Source organism: Pimephales promelas, chromosome 5, assembly GCF_988280905.1.
Source record: "Pimephales promelas chromosome 5, fPimPro1.hap1.1, whole genome shotgun sequence".
NCBI lineage: Eukaryota > Metazoa > Chordata > Actinopteri > Cypriniformes > Leuciscidae > Pimephales > Pimephales promelas.
This window is the reverse complement of record NC_142773.1, coordinates 24,732,747-24,751,059: the sequence shown is the minus strand read 5'-3', so window position 1 is coordinate 24,751,059 and position 18,313 is coordinate 24,732,747. Positions and strand designations below refer to the sequence as shown.

Here is an 18,313-nt window from a genome sequence, read left to right as displayed (position 1 = left end):
CAGACTCGCGTTTTACCACGTCAATGATCTTTGACGAATCAGAACCCTCCTTGTTGCATAGACGCAACCTACCGGTGACAGGCCCTGTGCTTTAATGTTCGGCTGACCCATCATCAGGACAGCAGGTATGAGACCGCGATGAAACTTGACTAACTTTGTGAAATATTTCCCGGAAATGAACTCACTTGGTCGTATCATATTTTAGATAAATTAGCTGAATCCGACTATTAAACATAGCTAGTGCATATCTGTGTGTCTTTGCGTCATATTAAATTGTGTCTGTAGCGGATTAGCTTCATTGTAGCACAGTAAAGTTAGTGATGATAATTGTGGAAAAAAAAAAAAAAGATGTCCCCGAAGTTAAAGTATTCACTCGTGAAAACCAGACACGACTGTATCATTTAAGATGGCGTATGTAATGTGTTTACTTTTAATGGTGATCCTGTTTCTAATATACATATCATTTCTTTTAGACTGAAAAAAAAAAAGTCAGGATCGCTCTGTTGAAGGCTGCGCGTACGTTTCCCCTGTTTTGTAGCAGGCTCATAAACCGCCCCATTCACCTCAACTCCAGTGCAAAAGTAGCATCATTTCTCAAGATGCCACAAACAAACAAGTTCAAATGTGCTGCAGCTAGCAGCCCTGCTCAGTCTGCTGGTCCAGACCGGGGAGAACCACTCAGAGACCCAAACGCACCTCCAGGGGACAGTGGTGGAGATGACAACCCAGGGGACCCTCAAATTATTAAGTCCCCAAGTGACCCCAAACAATACAGGTAAAGTCCAGACGTACAGATTTAAAACTGATATCTAGCTTCTATCAGTCAACATATATCTTATTCTTAAAGGAATAGTTCACTTTGAAATACATTTTTCATATGTTTTAGCTTACCTCAACTCAAGGGCATCCAAGATTTAGGTGTCTTTGTGTCCACAGTGTTTTCAATTTTGACATTTTTCGGTCAAACCGGTGTTGTCTGTCAGTCATATAATGCAATTTTTGAGGGTCCACCTCAAAGAGCATGCACAGAGAAGTCAAAATTAAACATGATTTAATGACTCGTAAATGTAAGTACACATTGATGGCCTAAGACACGAAACGAGCGGCTTGTGCGAGAAAACGAACAGTATTTATATAGTTTTTACCTCTTGTTAACAGCCGTCGGTCGAACTGATCTGAATCAAATGTCCAACTGAAACCGTCTCCAGACGTTACGCCGGAAGTGATCTATCGCGCGTCTACGTCATGCATTGCTTACACGGAGATTTCGGAAGTTTTACCTTTTCACTAAACATATTTAGATATATGGGAAATCGCAATGGAAGACGATTTCGATATATCTAAATATGTTTAGTGAAAGGTAAAACTTCCGAAATCTCCATGTAAACAATGCGTGACGTAGACACGCGAGAGATCACTTCCGCCGTAACGTCTGGAGACGTTTCAGTTCGGGTTAGTTGAACATCTGATTCAGATCAGTTCGACGGCTGTTAACAAGAGGTACAAACTAAACTGTTCGTTTTCTCACACAAACCGCTCCTTTCGTGTCTTAGGTCATCAGTGTGTACTTACATTCATGAGTCATTAAATCATGTTTAATTTTGACTTCTCTGTGCATGCTCTTTGAGGTGGACCCCTAAAACTGCATTATATAACTGACAGACAACAACGGTTTGACCAAAAAATGTAAAAATTTAAAATGCTGTGGAAACGAAGACACCTACATCTTACATGCCCTTGAGGTAAGCTAAAACATATCAAAAATTAATTTCAAAGTGAACTATCCCTTTAAAATAACAATTGAAACATTTTAAAAGATCATTTTACGATATAGTATGTTGGCACTGGGGTATAGGGAGTCAACAGAAATATGAGATCACACAAGTAAAACAAAAGCTCTGGTTCCATCTCTGAGTGTGAAACACAACACTGCATGCAACTAAACCTGCTGCTTACAGAATATTTTCTCTTTTCATCCAGATACATTGAGCTGAGTAACGGACTGAGGGCTCTTCTGATCTCTGATCGGAGTGGTTTAGATGGAAAAGCTGAAGATGATGATGAAGATTCAGAAGAGGAGGAGGAAGAGGCAGAGGAAGAGGAAGAGGAGGGAGACTCAGGGGAAGGAACGGACGAGGAATCTGTAGAGGAAGGGGACAGTCAGGATAGTGATTTTGAGGAGCTAGATGAGGACAATGACAGGATGAAGAAAAAAGGATCTGAAAAACAGGTTTGATTTTGTTGTCCATGGATTTAAACTGTCATAACTACATTTAAAAGGATTGATCTTAGTTTGTAGTTTTACTTTTCATTTATTTAGACAAAGTAATCCAGAATTCTAAACATCAGTAATATATCAGTTATCGGCTATAAAATGAAAATTGGGCATTACAGTAAAATATCAGGTTTAGTGTGTTGAAATGATTTCAGTGCATTGAGTTTTTGTCCTCTTGAAATTAGTCTGCAGCGGCCCTTTGTATTGGCGTAGGGAGTTTCAGTGACCCTAATGACCTACCTGGCCTTGCACACTTCCTTGAACACAGTAAGTCACACCTGCAGCTGTTCTGGCATTAGTGTATTTAGTAATGCTTTATTTTCAGTGATAATGTTTCACTCAACCGTATCACTCTTCTTATGTCCCAGTGGTGTTCATGGGCAGTGAAAAGTACCCTTCTGAAAATGGCTTTGATGCATTCCTGAAAAAGCATGGTGGCAGTGATAATGCTTCAACTGATTGTGAGAGAACCATTTTCCAATTTGATGTGCAAAGGAAACGCTTCAAAGAAGCCCTTGACAGGTGAAGTAGCTCTAAAGATGTGATCTTATCACCTTATCCTGAGGTCCTCTTTTTTTTGTTCTTTTTTCCGGGAACAAGTGCACTTGTAATATTTCGTACAATCCCGTATTTTCCTAACCAAAAACATTCAAAAAATGTTTTTAATCTTTGGCCATACATATCCTTTAATATAATGCAATTGTCTTTTTTCAGATGGGCTCAGTTTTTCATCTGTCCTCTTATGATTGAAGACGCCATTGATCGTGAGGTTGAGGCTGTGGACAGTGGTGAGCAGCAAAGCTTTTATAGGTTAAAATAGTTTTGATAGCTTAACTAGGCATCTTAACTGCCTTATGTTTTTGTTTGTTTGTTGTTTTGTTTGTTTTTTGGTCACAGAATACCAGCTTGCTAAGCCTTCAGACTCTCATCGCAAGGAAATGCTCTTTGGCAGCCTAGCAAAGCCCAACCATCCCATGAGCAAGTTCTGCTGGGGTAAGTCAAACATACAAAGCTATTTTAGAGTTGCTCTTTAATTTGTTCTAGGGTTTCAGTTGCTTTTGTTTTGGTGATCATATTTAAGGAAATGCCCAGACCCTGAAGACTGAACCTAAGGAAAATAATATCAATGTTTACAAGCGACTCCGTGAGTTCTGGAAGAGGTACTACTCTGCCCACTACATGACCTTAGCTGTGCAGTCTAAAGGTAGATAATGTATGCAGAACTTCACTTGGATATGGAATTTCTAATGGAAAATGATCCTAAAATGTCTTCTAATCTTACCTTCACAGAGAATCTTGACACCCTTGAGGAATGGGTTAGAGAAATCTTCAGTCAAGTGCCCAACAAGTAAGCATATGACTATTTAGAGTTCTGAAAATGTGGTGATATGAATGCGATTAAAACGATTTTCAATTACTTCCAGTGGGCAGCCACAGCCTGATTTTTCAGACCAGCTGAGCCCCTTTGATACACTTGACTTCAACAAACTTTACCGAGGTATGTTACTTTATACTCGCATGAGGTTTAACAAAGTCTGAAACTCCAATATTTTAAAAACCAATATTTGGTTTGTGGTTTGTTCCAGTGGTGCCTGTTAGAAAAGTACATGCACTCACCATCACATGGGCTCTACCCCCTCAAGAGAAGCATTACAGGTAAACCAGCCAAGTTAGTGCTCTGCATGACTCTTTTCAGTTAATCTTTTTCTTACAGATATACAGTGATCCACAAAGGGGTGTGAACCTACACTGGTCTCACGGTTCGGATTGATTACGATTATCATGTCATCGATTCAGTTCAATTCGATATTACGCGGCAGTGGCTCAGGGTTTCATGTAGGTTGTCCACAAACCGGAAGGTTGGTGGTTTGATCCCCTGTTCCACCTGACCAAGTGTCCAGGTGTCCATGAGCAAGACACTTAACCCCAGCTGCTCCCCACAAGCTGGATGACACCTTGCATGGCTGACACCGCCATTTGTGTATGAATGAGTGAGGGAATGTGAGGCAAAATGTAAAGCACTTTGGTGGCCATTGGGTCTGTGAAAGCGCTATGTAAATGCAGTCCATTTACCATCACGATGCACTGCATCCTTAATTTTCAATTTTACTTAAAAAGTGATGTGTGCGCGTGTTCGCCCGTTGTCCGGGAAGTCGCAGTGACAGAAAAAGTGACATTCCAGTTTAAGTTTCAAGGGAGTAAAGCCTGTTTATGCCATTAAGGAAATGAAATTCTGTCAAATCAATTTTGTTTTAAAGTAATGTTCATTTAAAAGCAGCGCTCATTCATCAGTGTATATTACCATTAGAGATGCGCGCATCAACCATCCGCTGTTGAAGGTGACGATCACGAGTAACAACAACACAGAATAATTGTAATTTGACCATCGGGTGCGGATACTTAAAGTAGAGAAAATTATTGGGGCGGGTGGATGATTTGTATTTGGCTGTGGATTCGCGTGAAAAACAGTCAGACTGCCAAGCGTTAAAAGCTCGGGGTGAAAACGGCTAATGTGGTTTATTAAGTTAGTGGCATCTCCTGCATATTCTATTTGTGCGTGACATGAGTGCACACAGAGTGTGTCTTCTCCAGGTTGCGCTTAAATGTCGCCTTTTAAAGTAGTTGGAGCATTTTTAATTACTCGCACTCGCGTCTCGCCTCCCTCTTGCATTGTGTGCTACTACGACAAAGCACACACGACACAAATGACGTCATGACGTCAGAAAAGCGCCAGTACATTATAATCGGTTATTGTCTATTACTGAACCGATACCGAATCGTCCTCGTCTGCATTGTGATCCATCGTAAAAACGATTAATTTTGACACCCCTAAAGCCTAGTTCACACTACATGATTTTAAAATGTCAGGCTGAACTGTGCAGTTCACACTACATGACTTGCTCTCAGTGAAATCATGAGTGTTCAAGTTGTTTACCTGTTCACACCACACAACACAACGTGATTGATCCACAACAGGAGGTGACTCACTACACGAGTTAACAACGCACTTCATAGAGATACAACCACGATCGGATGATAAGAGTATATCATTTGTGACTCAATGAGAGCTGTTTCAGTACTATAGTACGGTCTAAATCCTGAAAATAATCAAACAAATAACGAGTTGACAACAACACGATTCTATCTGGTCTAGAAACCATGTTTTGTCACGAAAAACCACGCAATAAAACGAACCAGAAATGACGCGAAACTGCAGAGAAGAACACAACACGCGAATATGGACGTCAGACAGAAACTAGTGCTGCACACTGTTTGCTCGACGATCTGCTCTGAGAAAAAAAAAAAATGCAAAAAAGAAAAGAAAAAGTAAGATTTACCTGGTGTCCTCAACCCATGCGTTGCTATGATTGGCTGTACTCATGACATCACTGAGATTGAGTCGCGCGACTGCTCGAGATATCTAGCAGGCTAGATATTTTTCTGAGCTCGGTGACCTGTCTGCGAGCTGTCTTTGATGCGTTGTTGGCTCTTTCACACTAACGGATTGGCGAGCGTTAATCGTCCGCTAATCGCCCGCGATTTGCACGCGATAACACCCTGACTTGTCGGCGACTCAACGATTTGCAAATCGGGCTTAAATCGGGCTTAAAATCACGTAGTGTGAACTAGGCTTAATCCACAGTGAAATTCAGAGCTTTTACAGTGTATTTTTACTGGGTTTCATTTTTAAAACAAATTTTGTATAGTGTTGTTAATCACAACGAAATCAACAAGGGACTTATGTTGAGAACATCTACAGTATATCCACATCTTTATGTCCTGCCCTATCTTCCTGTTTCAATAGCAAATATATCAAAACTGCTCCCATAAAGTCATTTCATTGGGTCTTTACGTATTGATTTTGTAGGTCTGTATTGGCATGCCAATATTATTTCTTAAATAATGTGACGCTTAGTTAAAGCCTTTTATGTCGGTCCTCAGGGTAAAGCCTCTGCATTACATCGCTTGGCTGATTGGCCATGAGGGAACTGGAAGCATTCTGTCCATGCTTAGGAGGAAGTAAGGCCTTTCTCTCATTATTTGGTTTTGAATGAGTGCTAAGGTTCTTCTACTTTCTTTGTAACCTGTACATATAATATAGTAAATTGTTGCACATAACTTTTGTACCAACGCCAAAAACGATTAAACTGGATCTCTCTATCTTTGACTAGGTGCTGGGCTATGGCTTTGTTTGGTGGAAACAGTGAAACTGGTTTTGATCAGAACACCACCTACTCAATTTTTAGTATCTCCATCACTCTGACCGACGAGGGCTTCCAGAACTTCTATGAGGTCTGCAAAGGGTCACCGGCCCAAATACTGCATTGTTTTACATGTCTATACTTAGTTCATGTCAAAATATATAAAAATAAGCATTTACAAGGATCCTTAAGATATAATAATCTTTTCACACTTAATCTCATTATAGGAAAACTGGGGGAAAGCTGAGAAACTAACAGCTTAGCTAGATTATGTGTAAAATAGGATTACAAAGCCTTTGAGGCACAAACACACCCCTTTGCCATCCCAAATTATAAAAGGCACGATTTCTGTAAAGTTTAGTCCCACTCATAATGAATGCATCCATGGTCATTTGCATATTTTTCTTCATTCAGGTTGCTCATCTGGTCTTCCAGTATTTGAAAATGCTTCAGACTCTTGGGCCCCAACAAAGGTAGGCCCTTTACGTGAAGTGTGCTACAGAGGGTTTTCTTGAAGTAGAATCTATCCACACATTATACTCAATAATGAAGCTTTCAAGACATTATGAAAAGCTTTTTGTTTTTCTTTGGCAGAATATATGAAGAAATTCAAAAGATCGAGGCCAATGAATTCCACTATCAGGAGCAGGTGCGATTAAGCATTTTACACTATTGTCAGCCAGTTTCTCAACAAAAATTGAGTATTTTTGTATTCTTGGCTATTAGAACCATTTTAAAAGTAGATGGTTATGAGTATTTGTGTGTAGACTTAGTAACTTGCAGTGTTACTTTTACAGACTGACCCTATTGAGTATGTGGAGGACATCTGTGAAAACATGCAGCTGTTCCCAAAAGAGGACTTTTTAACAGGAGACCAGCTAATGTTTGAGTTCAAACCGGAGGTAGTTGTCCTTCACAGGCACCAATGATTTTCATTTATGACAGGTTTTGTAAATACCTATTTGTGCTATTTTAAAATCTTTTATAATTGTGGGCATTTTTTGCTCTTAGGTGATCTCTGCTGCACTGAAGCTCCTCACACCAGAGAAGGCCAACTTGCTCCTTTTGTCCCCCGAGCATGAAGGCCAGTGTCCACTCAGGGAAAAGTGGTTTGGGACCCAATACAGTGTAGAGGGTTTGTACTTCCTTTTTAATTTCAATTCTCCGTTTTCATTCCGCTTGATTCCATATGTCCATATTTGTTCAGTCTGAAAGTGATAGTCAGAATGCAAAGTGTCGAATTGCTAACATTGCAGATTAAACTATTGCAATAAGCTTTTAATGAACCACAGAATTATGTACAGTATACTTAATATACTCGTACACAAACAAGCGGAAGGAGAACATGTGCTAGCTTATCAAAATGAATCCGTGCAGCCACTGCCGTGTAGATGAAGATCTGATGCCAAAATTAGGAAGGCCCTTGGTTGTGTGGGAGTATTTTGGTTTTAAACATAACCACAGTAAACGACAACCACTAGTTTGTGGGTGGTTATTCAGAAGGGAAATGCATCTTAAGTCCAAGCACAACAAGCTGTTGCTGCCTGTAAGCATGGGTGGATTTAACTCTCTGTTCTCTCCATAATCTGTTTATCTTAATGTTGTAGATGTCATATTGCACACAAAAGTTGTTATTACGGATGCACGGAAATGAAAATTCTTGGCCGAAACTGAAAATTCAGGATGCACTTGGCTAAAAAACAATAATAACGTCAATCAAACGTATTTAATAATTCTACAAACATTTAAATTGCACATAAGGCGGTTTTTAGTGTTGTTTCTACACCGGTTTGTTTTTAAAATATAAGCATTTAAACAACAATAGACTGCAAAAACTTATTTTCTTGACAGATTTTTTTCAAACATGCATCACTAAAAATATAATATGTCGTCCCCTTGGAATTATAAGGTTCTATCTGCGTTCTGAACAGTTTTGAGATATTGAGCTTCAAAGTTTTTGCATTCCATTTAGGAAAATGTGTATGGGGAACAAGTTTCTTTCAAACATAAAAATAACAGGGACCCTAAATGTACAAAACACATCACATAATGTAAATAAATTGTCAATTGTTGAATAACTCAATTTTGACAAAAATGTCAGATTCAACCTTATAATTCCAAGGGGACGATGTGATACAATGCATATGTTAAGCAAAATTATCTTCTTTTGCGTTATTTTTTCGAAATTTCAGTGCATTTTTGCCAAAATTTCAGTGCATCACTAGTTGTTGTATAAGCCTACCTGTGGTTAGATGTCCATTTGATTGACATTAATGCTTGAAAGACAATAATGTTTTTTTACAGAATGTCATTTAAGTAAAAGATTTGCTATTTCTATTTCTTACTTTCTTGCACTTTGAGGAATTTCTTTTCCTTCTCAGGCAGATGTGCTTGCTGAATATTATTGTTTCCTGGTTTTAAATTTACTTGAGATTAATTGAAATTTAGATAATCGAATATTAATTGGTTAGATAATCGCATTATGCAAGAAATAGCATTAAGCAATTTTTTTCTATATTGTGCAGCTCTGGAGACACAAACACTTGTCTGAACCATGTTTCTGTTGTCCTTTACAGACATACAGCAGCATTGGAGAGAGCTCTGGGTTTCTGATTTCGATTTAAACCCGAGCCTTCACCTACCTGCAGAGAACAAATTCATCGGTGGGTGTCTTTAGTTGACGTCTTATAATGTTGTTTTCAGGTACTGCATCTGTAGCCTGTTTCTTGACCGTTTGTTTTCACCTCCAGCCACTGATTTCGCCCTCAAAACCTCTGACTGTCCGGACACCGAGTACCCTGTCAGAATAATGAACAATGAAAGAGGGTGTCTATGGTACAAGAAGGACAACAAGTTCAAGATCCCTAAAGGTGTCATTGTGTTTGTCTCTACAGTCAATATATCATGCACCCGATGTCTAATAGCAAAACAGATTGAATAGGAAGTTCAGAAAGTCTCTTGCCCAAACCTCTGTGCTCACTTACCCTACTCACACTTTCATTTCATTTCTTTCTCTTCCTCCAGCATACGTGCGTTTCCACCTCATATCACCTGTGGTTCAGAAGTCTCCAAAAAAGTAAGATGATGTGAAAACGTATAGTCGTTCAAACAGATCTTGTAAATGCTGTAGCCATGGAAACCCCATCTAGCCATTAGTGTTTCTGCTTTGGTCTTCGGAATGACTTCATCTCTAGTTTCTATTCTTGCTCATCCATTTACATTTTCATCTGATCTTCTCTTTTTGTTCTCTCCTCTCTCCTCTTAGCCTGGTGCTTTTTGACCTGTTTGTGAATATCCTGGTGCATAACTTGGCAGAGCCGGCCTACGAGGCTGATGTGGCCCAGCTAGAATATAAATTGGTTGCAGGGGAGCATGGCCTGGTCATCAAGGTTAAGGGCTTCAACCACAAACTACCGGTAAGCAACAAGTCCAAATCAGGTTACATTCAGAAATTGGTTTTATTTTTTTAAATTTATTGTTTAAATTGCTGACTTGTGTTGCAGTTGCTGTTCAACCTGATTGTGGATTATCTCGCCGACTTCTCTTCCGCTCCTGACGTATTCAGCATGTTTGCAGAGCAGCTGAAGAAAACCTACTTTAACATCCTCATCAAGCCCGAGAAGCTTGGAAAGTGTGTCTCTTTTGCATTTGCCTTTACTGAAGTTACACTTTATCTTTTCCTGTAGTTTTTTCCTGTAACGTTTCTTTACACTGCCAATCTATGGTGTTTTCTGGCCGCAATGCATGCGAATCAACATTCGAGCATGTACACATTTGTGATTGTGTTATGCTGCCATAAAAGGTCTAATGTTCATAAGTGCGGGCTTGGTAAAAAAAGTTTCTTATTTTCATCTAGGCTGCATTTATTTGATCAAAAATAGAGAAAAAAACATTAACATTGTGAAATATTATAACAATTTAAGAGTAGTTTTCTATTTTAATATATTTTAAAATATGATTTTATTCCTGTGATGCAAAGCTGAATTTTCAGCAGTGATTAATCCAGTCTTTAGTGTCACATGATCCTTCTGCAATCATTCTATGCTGATTTTTTGCTCAAGTAACAGTTCTTATTATTATCAAAACACTTGTGCTGCTTAATATTTTTGTGGAAATTTGTTTTTGTGTTGATGAATAGAAAGTTCATAAGAACATGTGTTTGAATTAGTAATCTTTTGTTACATTATAAATGTTATTACTGTAATTTTTGTCCTGGATCCTTACTAAATGCAATATGTGGTGTCAAAACAACCCTAAAATATGCAAATTGAAGCATAATATAATTGGTACATAAAGCCATGGTGGGTCCCTCCACAACCCCTGCAGTCCAGAATACTAGTGTCTATATAGTCTTTGTAAATATTTAATGAAAGAAAGAAATGCATGGTCTTCCTCTCATAGCTCTCTCTCTTTCTGTCCGTATGTGTCTCCTCAGAGACGTGAGGCTTCTGATTCTAGAGCACTCTCGCTGGTCAACCATTCAGAAGTACCAGGCTGTGCTGGATGGGCTAAGTGTGGGTGAGCTCATGGAGTTTGTGAGCAAATTCAAGGCAGAGCTATATGCTGAAGGACTAGTGCAGGGAAACTTTACTAGCACTGTGAGTTTGCACTTTTTATACACACGCATTGCTTGCGTTTGTTTTTCGAGGAACATTCAAGGTTCAAAACATCCCATGAATGAGACATTTTTCTTTTCTCTGTAGGAATCCATGGGATTTTTGCAGTATGTTACTGAGTAAGCACTTGTATTTTTATCTCTACCAATTGTTTTGTATGGCCACAATGTTTAAAAAAATAGAATCAAAAAAAGCATTGCATTTTTTTTTTTCCACTTTCAGAAAATTGCAGTTTAAGAAGTTGTCAGTAGAGGTCCCTGTTCTCTTCAGAGTGGTAGAGCTCCCGCAGAAACAACATCTCTGCAAAGTCAAGTCTCTCAACAAGGGAGATGCGAACTCTGAAGTCACTGTCTATTACCAGGTAATACCAAGCTAAACCAACCGCAGCGCATTACATTGTGTGTATTGTATTGCTATAATCTCAGTGATTGTCCCTTCTGTCTTTTTTTGGTAGTCCGGTCCTAAGAACCTACGTGAGCACACTCTGATGGAGCTACTAGTGGTGAGTATGGTAGCTGACTTCATAACGAAGGGTATCACTTACAGTAAACATTGTAACTGGTAACACACATTAGTTATCATGAACTGGTCTTATACAGCATTTAATAATCATTGTTAATGTTAATTTCAACATATACTAATACTTTATTAAAATCTTCTTAACATTAGTTAATGCACTGTGAACTAACATTTAACAAAGAGTAACAACTACAGTGACAAATGTATTGCTCATGGTTAGTTAATATATTAACTAATGTTAACAAATTAAACCTTTTTGTAAAGTGTTTCCGTAACTTTATATATGTGTAAGAAGTATAAGAAAAGCATCACTTGCTTTTAAGCAATGAAGTCAGTCTCTCCGGCCAGTTTCAAAAGAAGTTCTCAGTTATTGCTCTTTAGGGTGCTGAGCACACACATATGCATGGCCATAAGCTCAACTCATCCACTTTACTTTATACTGAAGACTGATTTGGATACTGTCCAGTTCTATCTTTCTCAGCAGTTACTTTAAAACACTGACAGCTCGAGCTTGCTCTCATTTTAAAGTGTCCGACCATTTATTTACTTTTGACGATTAATCGCTGCTGATAACTTTTGGAACTATCAGCTAATAATGTTAACCTTTTTTCATGGTATGCAATCCCTGACATTAGCTTACACTTTATTTTAAGGTGACGTAGTTGCATGGTACTTACTCAAACAAGTACTTTACTGTGATTACTGTTGTAAGTACATAAAATAAAGTGTAACTACGCCAACTTAAAATAAAATGTTACCTGGGATTTTTGTTTGCATATTAAACTAAAGCCTCACTAAAGGGAATGTTGTTGTTTTGTTAACATTGAATATTGTGATATTAAAAAACATTGTCTAATTAACCAAAAAAATCGTATCGCTCTGCACCTTATATCAGCGAACTCCAATATAAGGCAACTTCTGCACTATTCTACTGTTTTGGCTGCAGACTAACACCGTGTCCTAACTACACGCGACGCCGCGACACGCGATAAAAGCTATCTTTTCCATGTTAATCAGAGTTTTTGACCTAACCAGACGCGACGGCGACACGTGAAGTTTCTATTTTAGAAACGGTTCCTATTTCTGCGACGTCGCGGCTGACAGAATGAAGAAATTACACTGGTTATGAGTACACATTATTTATTTTTAGTTAAAAATAGGTCACTGTACCACAAGCGATAACGGATAATTTACCTCAGATTTTGAAAGCATATGATATAGCGTTCAAAATGAATTCTATGCAAACATACAACTGTGCTTCATAACTAAATTAGTCAATAGGTATATTTTGTTAATGTTTTGATTTTTAATAATGTTATTTCTTGATTTGATTATATCCTTACCCATTTAAGAGTAAGAGTCTGGGCCAGCAGTACGCTTTCACAGAGAGACTCTGCTCACACGATGTTCTGAATGTGTGGCATCTCACAGTCGTGTCGCGTCTAGTGTGGACAGACACACTTGCTGTCGCTGGAATTTTATCGCGTCGCGTGTAGTTGGGACACGGTGTAAAGCTTGTTCGTACATGGGCCTTGTTACATTTATCATTTTGACCGCTCTGTTGTAGATGCACATGGAGGAGCCATGCTTTGACTTCCTCCGAACCAAAGAGACACTAGGGTAAGTCTGTGGTGAAGGGACAACATTAAGAAATTATCTTACTCCAGTTGCTGGTTTTAATTAGTTGTACTCCATCTGTTTTCACAGATATCACGTCTACCCAACTTGTAGAAACACATCAGGTGTCCTTGGATTCTCAGTCACAGTGGAGACTCAGGCAACAAAGTTCAAGTGAGCTCTCGCTGTGCTTTTTTATTTGCAGTTCTCACTGCTGCATCAGAATTGTCTGATTTATGTACTGCAGCTGCTGCCTCTTGACTTCAGAATCATAATTAACCTTTATCTCCACCTCTATCTCGACTAAATTGCAGTGTTACTTTACACTGATTGGCTTTCTTTCGTATTTCTGAAGTGAAATTTTGACACGTCTTGAATGTCAACAATGCATCCATGTATTTATTGATGCATTAGATTGTACTGCTTCATAAGTCTATTTTGCAAAAGGTTACCACAACCCAAATCAGGGTTACCTAATAGAATAATTATTAAAAAGTGTGAATTTCAAAAAAAAAAAAATCCTAAAAGGTTAGTTCTAAAATATTTCTTAATCTAGATAATTTCTGATTATTCACTGATAATTTCTTATCTTATCTTTCTTATCTAATAACCTTGAGGTCCTTATCAAAGGATTTAAAAAAAAATCTTTATCCAGTCTTCACAAACAGCTTGTAAAGTTATGAGAAATCATATTTTATTAATCAAGGTTTAATTAAATTAATCAAAACATTTTTATTCAAAATAAATGTTCTTTCTTTGAACGTTATATTCTTCAAATAATCCTGAAGATTTCCTCAAAAATATTAAGCAGTACAACTGTGTGGCGAGCAGCACGAGGCCGTGAGAGAGCAGCGCGAGGCTGGTGGTGTGATTACTGTTTAAGGAACAATCGTAAAGGACTACTATAAATCGTACGGTGTGAACCCGGCTTTGAAATGATTTCTGAAGGATCATGTGACACTGAAGACTGGAGTAATGGGTGCTGTAAATTCTAATTATTAAATTAACATTTTAATAAATTCTAAAATAACATTTTAAAATGTATTAAAATATTTCACAATATTACGACTTTTTTCTGTATTGTTGATCAAACAATTGCAGCCTTGGTGAGCATAAGAGACTTCTTTGAAAAAAATATTTTTTAAATCCGAATGATTCCAAACTTTTGAATGGTCGTGTGGTCAGGAAGTTTGGGAACCCTATTATGTTAATAGTGTGTGCTGAGTTCAATTTGCTAGAAGGCGCAAACATTTATGCACATTGCAAATTATGTAATCTGTTAATTTGGGTGCATTAATGTGGTCTGAAACTGACTCTTTTCTGCTTCCTGCACTTCAGCACTGAGCTGGTGGAGACAAAGATTGAGGAGTTTCTGGTGAGCTTTGGAGAGAAGATGAACAGCTTGAGTGATGAGGCCTTTAAGACACAGGTGACTGCTCTCGTCAAGCTGAAGGGTTGCGAAGACACCCATCTCGGCGAGGAGGTGGACAGGAACTGGACAGAGGTGGTCACGCAGCAATACATCTTCGACAGACTGAGCCGAGAGGTGAGGATCCCAGTTGAACATGGGCAAAGTCTGACAGCTCAGCAATGTGTTAATGATGAATTCTGGGAATATACTTGGACCTTTTTTTTTACTTGTACAACAGATTGATGCACTGAAACTTATGACCAAGGCTGAACTGGTGAACTGGTTCATGGAACATCGGGTTCAAGGCAACAGGAAGCTCAGTGTGCATGTGAGTTTACCCGCATACCGCTCGCTTCAATGAATCTACATACGTAACGTTTATACACCAGGCCCCAGGTGTTTCAGTTTGATTATCTTTTCAGGTTGTTGGTTATGGAGTAGAAGAAAACGACCCTCCTAGTACGGAGCCCGCAGCCGCTGGAGAGGGGGAGGGCAGTAAGATGTCACTCTATGGGGAGGTTTCCAAACTCACCTTCCTTCCTGCTTCCACTTTACTGGCCTCCGCCACTACCATCACAGACATCCAGGCCTTTACTTCCACCCTCAAACTCTATCCTTACCACAAGATTCTCAAATAAACAAAAGCATGAACTCAATCTGCCAACTGGCAAGCAGGCACGCACCCCCTACCTCTATCCTCTCCTCCTGTCTTCTGTGTCGTACTTGAGCTCGGAATGGAGGTCTTCTCATGTACTCATACGATGCATTCATATAACGAGTTGAATTCCCTTGTGTGTGCGGGCATGGATGGGGCTCGGTTTGGGGTTCCTGCTGACAGAAGCAGATCACAAGGTCTCATTATATCCATACCTGGCTGTAGTGGACCTTTAAAACATAAACATGACTCAGAATTGTGTGTATTTTATCAATAGGCCTGCAGTGTTAAGTTTGTACTAATAAATTTGTAATGTAATGACAGTGCTGAAAAGTATGAAATATATTTGAATGAGATGCAGTAAGAGAGATTGCTGGACTGCTTTTTATGTAGCCAGTTGATGACGCTTGATACTGAGGATGTGTAATGATGCTTCAGAGGTGGGCATTTGAGCACGCAAGACCAAAATGATGATGCTTCTCTTACTGCTATCGCATCATTCTGCATTTGGCACAACTTCAATCTGCAAACTGAGGGGTGGCTAATATAACTGCTTGAATTCAGAGTGTGCAAATATATTTATTAAAAGCACCGTAAAACTACTAATGGCCTGTCTGCATTTGAATATTTCCATCTCCACTATGAATCACCATTTGAATATAACATACACATGGAATCTGAATTTACTATATACTTTCTTAATACATGATTCTGGTATGATTGTATCAAAATGTAATAATTTTATCCACCACAGAAATGAGAAATGATTTTTCTTTTGGGCTGATGTTACAGAGCACACTTAAGGCAGGCTCACACAACAGGACTTTTTGCTGTCGCAAACAGATTTCCAAGGTCTGCAACAAAACCCCCCGGCTCTTGGCCAAAACTGTGCTCATTAAAGAGATTGTGCGTTCAAAAATTAAAATTATCCTATAATTTACTCAACCTTAAGCCAATCTAAGTGTATATGACTTTCTTATTTCAGCCAGTCTTTAGTTATATTAAAAAATATCATGGCTCTTATATCCTCTTCCAAGCTTTATAATGGGAGTGAATAGTACCATAGATTTTGAAGCCCAAAAAAGTGCATTCATCCATCATAAAAGTAATCCATATGTCTCCAGGGGGTTAATTAAGGGCTTCTGAAATGAAGCGATGTGTTTTTGTAAAGACCAGAGGTCTTGTTAAGGTAGAGCTTATAGTTATAGTGAAGGGTAGTGGTTGTGAAGGGTTACGCGATCCTAATTACCAATTTGATGCTTCTGGCCTGGTGCTGCTATCCTCAGACTGATGTGATGTGTGGTTCTGCGGTTCTGAAGTTCTATATATATATCTTGTGTTGTGTAGTATGAGCGTTACTAAGGCAAGAAGACGACAGATGACAAGAAAACTTGTGTAGTGTGAGCACCATAGCGATTCATGTACACTAGTCTCATAGTCCTCCTTTAGTGTGACCTTGCTCTTACTTGCACTTGCAGCGTAACTTCATTCTAGTGCGTAATTTAATATTTCCCACAGTTGTCCTGCAACAACTTGTCCTAAAATATCATCTGATTATCATCATGATTTTTAATGACGTTCCAATCGAAATGAAAAAAGTTGAAATGAAATCAGATTACATTAAATCAAGGAATTGATTTAAGGAAAATGTGTACAAGAAGTAAAATGTGTTGCAAATATTGTTTCATTTTTACTTTGTTGAAAATATGCCATTTAGTATTCACCTTTAGTATTTTCAAAGCCAATGTGCGAGACTTAAGATTCATTAGCCACTGTAAGCTAATAATGATAAGAAAATAAGTAAACCTAAACAATACAGTAAAATATTGCAAGAAATATCAGTTTGTAGTATAACTAGCTAATTTGTAGGCCCACAGCTAAAAATAACTGGAAGTAGAAGACATAGGAATTATAAATGGCCTCGCCCTCGCTTATATTTGAAAAATGAGGTAGATAGCAGGTAATTGAAATAATGTGAGCTGTAGGAGTCATATATGGATGTGATTTATGGGTAGTGTGTCATTTTTAAAAGCTTGTCTTCAACTGACCTAAGATTCAGGTGAATTGTCACGCTGCCAACTCTTACCTGGCATCACATGGAGTTGGCTTGACCATTATTGCATCTCCTTGTCCAGGCAGGTGGCACATAGCAGCACAGCAAGAGGGTTGATCTCTTTGTGCTCCAGAATATCTCTTCTTCTCTGATCACCCCGCCTCTCGTTGTTCTGATGCTGCTGTCCTGAAGCACTCTTTAGAGGTACGCTGCACTGGCTAGAATTTCATCAATCTGCAGAAACAGGCACAGTTTAAGAGGGATCACATTCTAAATATTTAGACTGCCTGCCTTTTGTAGTTAGATGATTCGTTGCTTCATCTCACTCCTGCAGAGTGTATTAATTGACAAACTGTTTAAGTGGGAGGAGGGGCTGAGAAAGAAAACGACTGGTAATATGAATAAATAAGGCAGATCGGGAACACTTTACAATAAGGTTCGTTAGTTAACATTAGTTAATATGAACTAATAATGAATAGCACATATACAGCATTTGTTAATCTTTGTTAATGCTATTTTCAACATTTACTAATACTTGATTAAAATCTTGTTAACATTAGTTAATGCCCCGTGAACTAACATGAACAAATGATGAACAGCTGTATTTTCATGAACTAACATTAACAAAGATGAACAAATGAAGTAACAAATGTATTGCTCATGGTTAGTGCATGTTAGTAAATACATTAACTAATGTTAACTAATGAACCTTATTGTAAAGTGTTACCGGCAGATCTATGGGAAAAGTCAGCCTCCTGTTGTAGTTCTCTCAGTTTTATGCATGGAGCTGCGAGCCTCACTGCTCTTATGGATCATGAAAATATAAGAAGGACAATAATTGTGTGCCTCCCAGGCTTCAAAGCAAGGGAAAGAAACAAGGGTTTCTGTGAGGCAGGTTAATTGGGTTTATTGGCCTTTCGTTAGTGAGATAATGGCATCTAATGCTACTGTAGATTCAGACACCT

At 38.6% G+C, this 18,313-nt stretch overlaps 1 protein-coding gene across 1 annotated transcript; it reads left to right on the top strand.

The window, feature by feature from the left end:
• The first annotated feature begins 24 nt into the window (after positions 1-24).
• Positions 25-15,897, top strand: nrd1a (nardilysin a (N-arginine dibasic convertase)). Its single transcript, XM_089131181.1, has 31 exons — positions 25-125; positions 474-775; positions 1,981-2,230; positions 2,461-2,542; positions 2,644-2,797; positions 2,990-3,063; positions 3,173-3,268; positions 3,357-3,479; positions 3,566-3,623; positions 3,700-3,773; positions 3,862-3,931; positions 6,218-6,295; positions 6,448-6,568; positions 6,892-6,950; positions 7,072-7,126; positions 7,275-7,379; positions 7,489-7,612; positions 9,054-9,140; positions 9,228-9,347; positions 9,502-9,553; positions 9,743-9,893; positions 9,981-10,108; positions 10,913-11,075; positions 11,181-11,212; positions 11,316-11,454; positions 11,548-11,595; positions 13,180-13,232; positions 13,320-13,403; positions 14,568-14,775; positions 14,879-14,968; positions 15,063-15,897. Exons 2-31 carry the CDS (start codon positions 600-602, stop codon positions 15,276-15,278), a joined length of 3,270 nt encoding a protein of 1,089 aa, XP_088987307.1. The 5' UTR covers positions 25-125; positions 474-599; the 3' UTR covers positions 15,279-15,897.
• The last annotated feature ends 2,416 nt before the right edge of the window (positions 15,898-18,313 follow it).